The 13,075-nt window shown below is 35.2% G+C and overlaps 1 protein-coding gene across 5 annotated transcripts in view; it reads right to left on the bottom strand.

Moving 5' to 3' along the window:
- Positions 1-13,075, bottom strand: part of ESCO1 (establishment of sister chromatid cohesion N-acetyltransferase 1) — a 35,840-nt gene that overhangs the window by 21,646 nt on the left and 1,119 nt on the right. For 3 of the 5 annotated variants that reach the window (XR_015257681.1, XR_015257680.1, XM_086740709.1), the window contains exons 2-7: positions 11,300-11,403; positions 10,898-11,096; positions 8,940-10,311; positions 8,174-8,285; positions 6,907-6,970; positions 4,678-4,792 (exon numbers count right to left, since the gene is read on the bottom strand). Coding sequence is in view for 3 of the 5 variants with exons in the window: in XM_086740709.1 (XP_086596835.1) it covers positions 4,678-4,792; positions 6,907-6,970; positions 8,174-8,285; positions 8,940-10,311; positions 10,898-11,094 (1,860 nt within the window). In the remaining 2 variants the exon portion in view is untranslated. Of the gene's footprint in view, positions 1-4,677; positions 4,793-6,906; positions 6,971-8,173; positions 8,286-8,939; positions 10,312-10,897; positions 11,097-11,299; positions 11,404-12,445; positions 12,724-12,772; positions 12,825-13,075 lie in introns of those variants that run through there. The other 2 variants (XM_086740710.1, XM_086740711.1) reach the window with 2 other exon arrangements.

A 13,075-nucleotide genomic window follows, 5' to 3' on the forward strand; every position in this document is an offset into this window, starting at 1 on the left:
ATCTTGACATGTGCATTGGTTCACACTTAAGAAGATCATCTGCATTTAATCATGTTTGCTTGCATCCAGGCATTAACTCAGATCTCTAGAAAGGCAGAAAAGCCTCTGTAACTCTATAATATCTTTTTATGATTTCAGTGATTTATTTTCACTGTTTATTCTTTTTACATGTTCTTTCTTAAAATTGATGAGTATCACTTTCAAAAAACTAGCTTAATTTTCAAAGGAACACATCTCGTTAGCGGCATAAAATGGAAGAAGTATCCCTGTACCTCATAGGTCATTATTTACAACATTCCTTTGCAGCATTAATGCTTTTATCAATTCCTATTCTTGTGGTCAAAATTTTGTCCTAGATCTGGCAGGCAAGTAGAATTTTTACAAGAAGCAAACAACTGACTTGCCTTGTCTTGGATGTAAAGCATATCTCATTTTACCAAAATGGAAAACATATGCTTTGCGCATTTGTATTTCTTTCCATTTCAGATGTTAAAGGAACAGATGATTTCATATTCGAGTTCTCATATTTGCACGTCAGATTAAAGTACTTGGAAAGTAAAGAACAATTTTAGTGCATTACTCTATAAAACTTACAATATGGAACTTCACATAACCTGTCAACCTACCAATTGAACATTTAAATAAAGTGTAAGAAGGTACCGTTCACAAATGCTCAGAACTGACTACTTCTCTAAACCCCAAGTCATAGATTCAGAACATAACACATTTTTTAGCCTCAGCTTTAATTTCTTTTCTCTAGAAAAAAAAATCATATTCTCCTCAGTCTGAACATAAATCTTTGCACATCACTTTGGATATCATTGTTTCCTGTCAGTGTGTTTTACAATGTTCGTTACAGCACTAGATTCCTTGTTGTTTTCAGCTGAAGTTCTATGCTCTGAAGATACTTGCTTTTTAAGATGGATGACAGCAAGCAAAACTGAAGAAAACAGAAACAACTAATCTTTTGTCTTAGTTGTACCTCTAGAAAATGAATATAATTTTATGTTTCATGATGTGTACGAAGAAAGAGAATGGTGCAAATACAGCTACTAAATATTTATGTTACAAACAGAGGTTGTATTATTTTACTTCTGTTACAGTCAAATAGCCTTAAACCTTGTTAAAGATTGTATTTAAGAAGAATAGAAATAAATCTATTCATTACAGCAATCATATGGGAGAAGAAGGAAGGTAAGATACATATTTAAGGATTAAATATAAAAAAAAATAAAGCACACTGTGGAAAACAGAGTAGTTTTAGTGTAACACCTCTCCAAATATAGCTCAGGAAATGAAAAGGTTACAATACACAGATAGTATTGTAACTTCCCAGATTCTGAGCTTCAGATACTGCAGAGATAACTAAAAGGACAGATGTCAAACTTAAATACAAAAGACTAGGAAAATTCAATAGCAAAAAACCAGCAAAACAAAGATAGTACTAAGTCCAACTAGCTTTTCTGCTTCGATTACAAAAAGAAAAAAAAGGATTCTGTATATACATTAAGACAAACTGGCTTCTTTCTCCAAAAGAATCAGATCTCATAGAGAGCCCAAAATTGCACCTTTCAAGCATTTTTTTTTTTTAAAGAAGTGTAACAAAGTGCAAGTTAAATGTTCCTTGCTAATAATAAAAGCACGGCTTCCCAACTTTGCTCAACGTAAAGAAGAATAATGAAACTGCTTCTCTTAATGTAACATGCCAGAAACTTGAAATAAAAATTACTTCCAGCTATTGACTATAAAATTTTTTACAGACACTATAAATGCTAATTTAAGTGGGTTGACTGTGTGTAGTAAGACTGCTCTCTGTGTAGGAGAAATTTCAGCCTGACCGGCATTAAACCCAATTAATCTTGTCTCTGTTCTCAGAGAGCATTACAGAAGTACATAAATGTCTCTGAAAATACTAAAAAAAAAACCCCAAAACAAAAAAAAACCCAAAGAAACAAACAAAAAGAAAAACAAGTCCAACCATTCATAATCCACATTTAAGAAATTCACCATGGTTTTGCAAACAAAATTATTAATTACCAAATGTACCTTATTTTATCACATGCATTTAATCTGCAATCTTTTGAGTACCTGTACAAGAAAAGTCTGCTACTTTAGAAGTCAATTTAACAATTTTTTTTTCCCTCCAGATGCCACCACAAGCTACTCTAAACATAACCATTTCCCTTCTCCACAGTAACTAATGTCAAGGGTAGTATTTTACAAAATGGCTTAACAAATATTTAGGTTCCTCTATATGTTTTGACAATGCTAAAAGCAGTTTTCCCCCAGGTAAAAGAGTAACAGAGCAGTACCTTACCTAATACTTTCATGGTAAAGTGAATTACAGGCATTACCAAAATGCCCTTCCAACACAATAAAATGCCTACTCTGAACTCAATGATATCGAAGTGAATTAGATTTGTAGGAAGTGATGAAATACATTAGATATTATGAAGCTTTTACTTTCACATTTGAGAATTAAATTCAGCGCTCACTTGCGTTTTCCAGAAATATACACAACAAACAAGAAACTAGGTCTCTCCCATTTTCCCTAGTGTTCTTCACTGATGACCCATTCTTCATATTCTAAGATTTTGCTAGGTAAATAACTTTAAACTTTTGCTGTTGGACACCTAGGGAAAAAAATATTACTGTCCTAATTTGGACTGAAAACAAAAATACTACCAGCATAGTCAACAAGTTACAAAAAAATCTCTTTGTATGAATACTGTAGAGGAGAGTTACACAACCTTTCCTCAGTAGCTACACAGAAAGTTACGTATTTCTTCTTGTCAAAGATCCTAGCAACTCTTCAGTCAAGTTCTATTACTGTATGAGCAAAAATTAAGTTAGCTTTACTGAAATGAAAAGGAATATTCTTATAGTCCTTTTAATATAGTTACGATATTTAATCGCGCATTTTAACTCTGTTGGCAAAATGAGTTTCAAAGACGCAACAGTTGAAATACTTCCTAAACATCAGATACTGTTTGTTTATCATCCTGTGACTGGGCCATTCAAGTGTCTAAACTTAAAGAATCACAGAGTCATAGAATGGTTAGGGTTGGAAGGGACCTTCAAAGGTAACTAGTCCAACCCCCCTGCAAGGAACAGGGACATCTTCAACCAGATCAGGTTGCTCAGAGCCTCGTCCAACCTGGCCTTGAACGTTTCCAGGGACGGGGCATCCACCACCTTTCTGGGCAACCGGTGCCAGTGTTCTACAACCCTCAGTGTAAAAAATTTCTTCCTAATATCTAATCTAAATCTACCTCCCTCTATTTTGAAATCATTACCCCTTGTCCTGTCACAACAGGCCCTACTGAAGAGTCTCTCCTCGTCTTTCCTGTAGGCCCCCTTTAGGTACTGGAAGGCCGCTATCAGGTCTCCCCGGAGCCTCCTCTTCTGCAGGCTGAACAGCCCCAACTCTCTCAGCCTGTCCTCATAAGAGAGGTGCTCCAGCCCTCTGATCATCTTCGTGGCCCTCCTCTGGACTCTTTCTAACTGGTCCATGTCGTTCTTATGCTGGGGGCTCCAGAGCTGGATGCAGTACTCCAGGTGGGGTCTCACCAGAGCAGAGTAGAGGGGGAGAATCACCTCCCTCGACCTGCTGGCCACGCTCCTCTTGATGCAGCCCGGGATGTAGTTGGCCTTCTGGGCCGCAAGGGCGCATCGCCTGCTCATGTTGAGCTTTGTATCACTTTAGTCAAATCAAGGATACGTTTATCAACTTAGTTGTCAGAAGCTCTGATTTTAAAATACTTCAGTATGGCTATAAAAGAGTGTTCAGAATTCACTTGGTTCTACTTAGTTAATATTTTCATGTGTGTAATGTATGTATTACATGAAAAAAATGGCAATTTAGCAAAACCACCAGCTATATATGTGAGAGCTTACTACAGAGTCCTCTTTCCTAATGGCCTGGGTGCCTCTCCCTCTGTAGCTTCCCCCAGCTCCAGCCTTTCATTTCTCAAGGATTATCTGATGTGTGGATTATGAAAACACACGACAAAACACAAAACGAAACACAACCAAAAACTTTTTCACTATCAAGTTGTGTGATTCTACAAGACGGAAAAACAACTGTGTGTCACTCTCTTCTTTTTCATTTTGCATTTTCATGTTTTGAGAGAGGTATGCACCTTTGGTAGCTAATAGCAAAAAAGGTAAGAACAAATAAAGAAACTAGTATTGCCGCATAAATACTATGGTGAAAATGCGTGCACCCCCAGGAAAATCTTTAAGTTTGTCTCAGAACAATGGACATTCGAGTGATGCAGGAATAAATCTGTTGATATTAATTTTGCACAGAATCTGCCAGATGCATCTCCCCCTAGAATTCGGATATTTTAAGAAACTGAGATTTTGCACATAAGTAAAGGCAAATTCATTGTCCCTAAAACCACCATATTTTTACTGAATAGCCATTCTATTTAAAAAATGCAGAAATTTGTTTTAACAAGAATCAGCTTTAAACGTTAAGTCTGTCTGCCACCATTTTTCCATCAACACTGAATGACAATCTAGTACAAGGTCTACTTTCACAAATAATTTACAGTGGTAATAGTAGTACGCATAAGCAATGATTTTTAGACAAGTTCATAAAAACACAGCACTGCAAATTCAAAAGTAATTTCTTTGAGAAGCTATAAGCCTTATTAAAAGGGTATTACTTACTATGATCAGCTGCTTATCATCATCTTTTCCTGCTTCTTTTAGCTTCTGAATATGTTCCTCAGACAGTAGGGAGTTACTGCATTTTGATGCTAATGGAGGATTTGACAATGGAACCCTTGAAATATAAATATATTTCATGGTAAAAAAGGGAGTGCTTATACACACCATCCTAGATACTGAAAGTCATTGTGGTTAGTGTAACTAAACTTTAATGAGATGCAAATTCAAGTTAATTACCCAAAACACAGTCTTATATATTTTAATTTGTAATTCAAATGGAAAAATAAAGGATTACCCAAAAAATACAGTTTGTTACTAGCCTAATTACAAGATTTTTTAATGTAAAAAAGAAAAATTAAATTTATACTCAAGTGGGGTAGGTTAGTCACAACCATTAGCACAAGCATTTAACTGAGGCATTTTCAGAGCATGACTGACAGTGCCTTATGCTATGTATTTCCTACATAAGGGTTAGGTTTCTAGTTTTAGGCATCAGAGGTCAGGCTGCTAAAGCAGACCATGTAAATATTCCCACAAATATAAGTGGGCAATATAAAACAGATGTCAAATCTCTGAAATTCAATTCAAACTTTATCTTCTAATGGCTAGTAGTGAAGGGAGGGAGAAGAGGACCTGAGGAATAAATGGATGGGTATCACTGGAATCTCTCTCACTCAGTTTCAGTTTCCCCTAATCACTATTGAAAGAAACACTGGAAAGGACTAAAATACATCACTAGCAAAGTCATTCTATGAACTTGCTACTACATTCAGGGGAAAAAGAACATTAATTCCAAGTTTGGATAAAACTTGTGGAGATCACCAAAGGAAAACATACACAAAAATACTCGTACTTCCACTACGTACTTACATATTTTCTGTTTCTAAGCAAACTAAGGATATGGGGCCAAACACTTAATCGTAGTAGCTGCTGTAGGCAATGTAGCAGGTTTATTCAGTGAGCTTTTTAAAAAACCAAAAACTCTTGCCAGACATTTTTAAAATAACAATTTTTGTGCTAAAACAGAACTATTTTTTTATTCCTGTCATGTGCTATAAAATTTGCATTAAGTAGCTACTTTAAGGTTTGCCTTTTCCCACTGCAACCTTTACTAACAAAGCCCTAAAGAAAGCTACACTGTAGATCCGCAGGAGCACTACAGAAAGAATCACGGCTCAAATCTCTGCTAGCGTATGGAAAGCAGGGTAAGAAAGCTCTCGCAAGAAAAATGCACATCCAAATAACAGTAAAGCAATATGGGCTTGTTCAGCTAATAAAGTTAAGAGATTTGCGTAGACATCATAAACCCACTTGGCAGTTGAGAATAAAAATATGAAAAATCAAAGTTATTGTAATATTTATTGACAAATCTAAAAATATTAATTTAACTAGATTCACATCTACCTTACCACCCATCTTCTTTGAAATTCCGTAATAGTACAGTTTTTCAACATGTACAAAAGGGCTGGTTAGTCAGAACTGTTAATCTGGCCTCAGTCAGATGTACTGAAAATGAAGTGAATCATTTCTTCTTGTCTCCATTATGAACACAGAAAACTGTATCAATATACTAACCACTGTGCCAACTATGTTGCTGTTCAAGTTATCAGGTATGAAGAAATTATTGTCTTCAGCTTGTAATTGGCTAAAACCAGAGACTAAGTCAGAATTGTTCAAAAACTACAACAGTCAGCATAATCAAGGATAAAATAAAAACTTGAACTGTTAGTAGTAAGATCAATTTAGTTCATAGTAAGAACAAGAATCATTTTTTGTATGGCAGCTGACACCTTCAATTCACAGCAATCACAAAACAATCCCAAATTAAATCCCTTCTTCCCCACCTAAAAAGATTTCATACATACAAAAATCCCATAATTTAAGGATTAGAATAGTTTTCCACAAGTAAGTGAAATAATTCAGTAAGTGAAAGTCACGTGGTAAACCCTTTCCATACTATTTTGTTATTACCTGATTTGAGGAAGACACCATTAGAAATGTTTTCCCAACTCTGTTAAAATCTACTTTTTAAAATAAATGTGCAGTTACAAAGATCTAGCTTAATAGTTTTCTTAACAAAATAAAACCATCTGTTTTTATAAAGGATAAGTCACTTAATTGAAACTGAAAGTTGAGGCTGGGAGACAACTGAACAGTTAGTCTTATAACAAAACCTCTCATAACTCTATGGAAGGTTACAGTAATTTCATAATATATGAAATACAATACCTGTTCTCAGTTTCAGAAGTTTGATTTGTAAGTGAAGTATGTGTCAACTGCTTGGGAGCCAAACCTACAATTAATCAGAGATTACAACTTCATTATAAAGTCTTTAGCTGCAAAGGAAATTTAAGCTACACAAACAGTGACTTGCAAAAACATAGTTAAGATAATATTGCAATTAGACACAGCCAATAAAAAAAGATGGAACTTTGAGGCAGTATTCAGATGTTCCTCCACATATACTTAAAAAAAATTCTTCAACATTTCCACAGTAGTTCTGCAGAGCAGTTTGGCAAAAGCTAAACAAGGTCAGTAGTGAAACTACATAAGAGTTTAAATCTCTTTATACTAACATCCATATAAATAGCTCTATGTATAGTATTAGAATCATAAATGTATAGTATGCCCCCATCTAAGGTGTGCCCTATAACACTTAAGGAAAAGAAACAATCAAGAATTGCAAAAGAAAGAAAAAAGTATTTTATATTCTCCAACAGTACCATTACAATATTTTGCCCTTCAAAAATACTGTACAATGACAGGAAACAAAACTATTCAGTAAAGCTACATAGTTAAACTGTGCACCCAAAATCAGGTGCAGATCAAAAAAAACCCCAACAAAACAACACAAAAAAAACCAACACATCAAAACCCACCACACCAAAAATTGAAATCAAAACAAAAACCCCAACAAATCAAAAAACCAAAAGCAAAAGGATGAAATATCAAGAAGTTAATGAAGAAATATGTTAGTGATCCATTGATAATATTTCTTAGTCAAATGTACTTGAATCAAAATATTCATATTGCACTCATAAGGTTTGATGAACTACATTCACAGGCTGATAAACAAAGGCTATGTAATAAAGACAGGAGAGTGATTACACAATAATTCAGTCATGATCAAGTGGCTGGGTTTTTTTCTGTTTGTTTGTTTTAGAAGTTATTACTTCACTTTTACTCAAATGAGCACGTTTAAGCATTAAAGTATTAACGTATAAAGCACAAAGACACACTAAAAGCAGAGTTGGGTAGAAAAACAGACACCTCTTTCCCACTACACAGTCCAGAGATAAAAGGACATTCACTTCTACTGAAGTGGCCATGGGTCTGATACACAAAGAAATATGAAAACCCTGGTGAACAGTTCCAATTGCAGCAGTTTAGTTCTGCACCAACCGTACATAATTCTGTGAAACGTTCCTCTGAAAGGAAGACATGCTTCCTATATACCTGGCCAGAAGAAGAGAAAAAATTAATAGTCAACAGTTACCTTGAGGTTCACCTTCTCCGGGTTCTTTTTTAAATTGTTTTGGTGGTTTAGGAGCAGTAATATACTTTACTGGAGAACTTTCTGGACTTGATTGCAAATGTAACTGAAAAGTCTAAACAAAACAAAAAACATTAAATAAAAAACCCAAACTATTTAATGTCTCTTATTAACAAATCACTCAGTTAACTAAGTATTAACATCTTGAATACAGCACCAGTTTTCTGATTCCTACATTATTTTAAGCAAACAAAATGCAACCGATTAGTTAGTCCATATTGAAGTTTGTTGTATTAATTTTGAAAAAAATATTTTTCATTTTATACATAAGATTATAAAATACCTCCTATAGAACACCTGTGTCCTCAAAAATCTTAAATTTTAACAGAAGCTCATTCAGACAGAGAAAATTTTTTGCCCCACTCTCATTTCTTTTAATACATCGTTTCAGAACAGACCAGCTAGGTAAGCTTATGTCATCAAAAAGTCTCCATATGAACCTGTAAAACCTCTGGCTCCAGCAGGAAATTTTATCGATCAACAGTTAGTTAACTACAGAACTGAGAAGGGTGGAACAGGTTCATTTTCCAGTTTACTATCATCCTGTCTATGACAACACACCAGTAAAGGATCTTTAGTATATCTGAAAACTTTAAATTACTGTCAAATAAAGTCATTGTTAAAACAAACTTTCTGAGCGTGGCATTCTCAGGAAACAGAACAGATTTAGAACGCCCTCCCACCATACACCATAATTAAAATGACTTACCTCATCTGGTCTTGGCTCACATGAATGTTTTGACAAATTATGCAACAAACCATTTTCTGCACCTCTCTTCGCTGGTTGTTTTATTTCTAAAGCCGCTTCTTTAGCTCCAGCTCTTTCAGATGAAGGATCTGATTTCTCCTGCACACAAGTTGCATTCTCATTCTCAGAGAGTCCTGTTATTGACGGCTTGCCTTGCGCCTTCAAAAGCTCTGCTTCTGTTGCCGTTCGACTTGCTTCTGAAATTTCAGGGTAATCTTTCAATAAAGAAAGCTTGGGAGCATTTGCAGAATTTAAGTTACTTTGCTTCATGTTACTAGCTTTCAGTAATTTAATTTTGGTCCATTTAGAGTTTTTGTTTGAGGAGTTATTTCTACCATTCAGAGTGCATTTGACAGGCATTCCTTTTTTGCTAGGGAAAAAACGTTTGCATTGAGTACTTTGACTGGGTTCTTTCTGAGTAAGCATTTCACTTTGTTGAAGCTGTAGTTCGGCATGCTTGTCTTCTGTTTTTCTACACTCAGCATTAGGGGAATCTTTTTTCACCTCTACTGTATCTGACTCAATCTCACCTGCAATTTCTTCACAGAGTTCAAGGATGCTTACCCTTTTGGACTTCGAATCGTTCTCTAGCTGATCAGCCACATTTGATTCACTTACAGAGGGCTGCAAAATCTTTTTTGGCTTTGTACTGTTTTTTATGTTCTGATGCATTTGTTGCTTTTCCGTAGTTACTGTCTTAGAATTGGGCTTAAGAGAATCTTTTTCAGCTTGCTTTGTGTTGCTAGGAATAGGAGATACAGAGCCCATTTGGTCTTTCTTAACTTCCTCAAGAGTCTCATCAGGACATAACGATGACCCTTTAAGTTTGTGTTGAAAGCTGCTGGAATTATCTTTTTTATTGTCTGCTTTACATTTTTTCTCTTTCAGAGAGCTAGTCACTTCCACATGTATTTCTTTATCCTCATTTGTACTGTTTGGCTTTTTTTTGGTGTTTTTCTGTTCTGTTTTCTCTCCAGCAGATTTAAGTACTTTTACTGTAACACTGTGAGCATGTCTTTTTGCTTGGCTACTTTGTTTAACTTCCACAGCTTTTTCTTCTTTAACTTCTCTGCTGCGTAGGGATCTTGCTGGTACATGTACATGCGTTAACTGCTGCAGTCTCTGTGATCTCCTCATTACTGGCTCATTTGGCGCAATTATGCATTTTGACTTAGGAATTTCTTGCACAGATTTTTTCTGGCATACATCCTTATTTTTTGTAGATTTAGGCTGCTGTTGGATGTTTTTGTCAGGTGTTGTTTTATTATTCAAGTTGAATCTTGATGATCTTGTAGTCATGCGCATTCCTAGTTCAGGCTCATTGGTGTTGTCACTGAAAGATTAAAACAATTATTTTTTCAGCATCCAGAAAGTAAAATTTGTGACAAGACTTCTCATTCCTACTAACCTCTGCCTTTTTTTTTTTTTTTTTTAAAAAAAAACCCACTAGATCTTACACCCTCAATACTTTTAGAAGAATTTTCTCTAGCATCATTCTAAAAAGACTTCACTTCCACCTGGTTACTCTTAAGTGTAGTACTTAATGTTTTTATGGATGACAAGACAGAACTATGAACCCCAGATGAATGCTTTTTAACATCTCTAGCAGTTTTTAATTGTTGACACTTGCGGCTTTCATATGAAGTATTAGTTCACATAGATATAGATATAGTATTAGATTTATCTTTGCTTCAGAAACTTTTTTGGAGGAAGTCTTTCTGGATTTCAAGAAACTAACACGGTTCCAGAGAAAGATCATGTAGCAGATATACTTAATGATTTAAGGCTGATCTTCCCATTAGTACTATTTAAATATTCAGCTGTATCTTTAACTCAAATTTATTCTGTTTAGATTGTTTCTGCATTAATTTAGTCTAGGAACATAACCTAGACCAACTACTTATTTTTTTGTCACTGACCTGCTTGATTTGACAGAGGTTTTGAGTACAGTTTTCTCCTGCACTGCACATTGATTCGGCTTTGATTTACTTGAGACATGTTTTGTATCTGACACCTCTTTTTCCTTCTTCGCTGATGAGAGTTTGCTGCTCTTGTCCAGCTTTGGACGTTTAGCAGAAGGCTCTACTAACATAGATTTCCTTTTCTGAGCTGCCATTTCTGTAAAATAAAATAATTGAAGCAGTTTTTAGAGTCTTTGTCAACTGTTGTTACAGTTTAGTTAATAAAACTGAAGATTTGCCCATTTTACAAAATAAGGTAACTGATATTCACTTTTCCTTTTAGAGGCAGATCATACTAACTGTGATCAGAAAGTAAATCATCAAAGCAACCTCAAATCAAATTACATTTATTTTACTTACAGGTTTTTACAAGAGGCAATCGATGTTTAGGCCAACGTAACTTATCAAGGTGTGCCAAGAGCATTCCTTACGCGTATGCTTCTGAACAGGATGTTTCATGCCACCTATGAAAATATAAAATGTTCATCCAGTAAGCACTTTATTAATTTCCTTCTCAGACTCTGAATTTGGCACTCCCACCCTCTTCTATTCCTTAAAACAATGCTTAGCTTTAAAGTTTCTTTGATAATCATTTAAAAAAATTACACATTTTTCTCTCCATATCCAACAATTTTTTGCATTTTGTGCTCTTAAGCATTACCCTTTTACCTTTTGAAAGGTGGCTGATATAGCACCATTTGAAAGGAAGTTTCTCAGCCTTTCACTTTTTTCCAGAAAAGAGTATGCTGCTCTCTTTCACAGCCCTCAAAAAAAGTGGGCTTGTTGTTAATGCTGTGCCTCACAGCAACAGTGAATAAATACATCAGAATCTACTAAGTTTTGTGGCTGCTATTATGGAACCTCGTAGACATCAGCAACTGCCTGTAACCGTTCCTTCTAATATGACTTAACCTACCAAAAGAGACAGAAAGCCTAGAAAGTAGCACTATTTGAGACACTTGCCTTGGGTAGTTAAAGATGATGTCTTCATGAGTACTGAAATTATGTTAACGATGCAGAAGTTAATCTGCACAAGACTGAGAAAACTAGCAGAGATCCTCAGTAAAAGGCCTTCACAGACTGGGTTGATCATACTTTCACATCTATTTGTGGCTTCTGAAACTTTACAGTTGTCTTTTTCAAAAGACACTGGTTTTTGTATTATGGCGTAAGTAATAATTGTTCAACAAAGTTTCACTAATAGCTTTTTAAAATTAACTTTACTGGAAGACTCAGTGCTCAGAACTTGATATCACCTTTTTCAGTCAAGAATTATCTATTATTTTTTGCCATTGACAGACCGTCAAAGAAATATTTCTGTAACAAAACCATACTGCTTTGCAAACCTTATCTGATGTTAAATTTGACAGATTTTAAGGTCAAACAGAATATTTAAGTTACCAGTTGCATAACACAGACTAGATATTTTAATTTCATTACAACTACTGTAAGCTTTTCAGTATTGACAAGCACATGTCTTTCTCTAACAGTCTGAAAGATACTTACTCCTTTTAATAAGTATCCATTATCCAAAAGGAAAAAGTAAAGAGCTGTACTTTTTCTTTTCTTTCAGACTTCAAATTGTCCTTAACCCCATTTTCATTTTACTCTTTTATGAAGACACTTCTAACCACGCAAGACTGATAATGCTCTAACTCCAGACACCAGTGCTGTCTTCTGACTTTCTCCTTTAAATATGAGTCGCTGGTCATGCAGCTTCTTTGAGATAGAAATAAGGAACATATCCAGGGAAAAAATCTCTAATAGCACTTTTCATAGTGCTATTGCTATGTCTCTCCCTAAGGTGCAGGTAATAGAAATTGTATGCCTTACTTCTGATGGCTCATGAGCTCCGTGACACTTAGCAAGTCTGCAGGTTTCCATTAGTCAAAGATTATCTTTCAGAGCCACAGTACAGCCATGCACACTGAAAATAACAGTTGTAATTACTGAGTAAGTCTTCAGTCTTGTATTCTCTCAGTTTAGAGCACACCATTGATTCTCAGAATTTGGGAGCACCATGTATACATACTGTCTACACCTAGACTTCCTTGGGGTTTTTTTCCAGACTTACATAGACATCACTGTCACTCTCAGCTATATGACATGGCATACTCAAGAAGGAGTTCCAAGTAC

This window comes from Chlamydotis macqueenii, chromosome 2, assembly GCF_036417535.1.
Source record: "Chlamydotis macqueenii isolate bChlMac1 chromosome 2, bChlMac1.mat, whole genome shotgun sequence".
Classification (NCBI taxonomy): Eukaryota; Metazoa; Chordata; class Aves; order Otidiformes; family Otididae; genus Chlamydotis; species Chlamydotis macqueenii.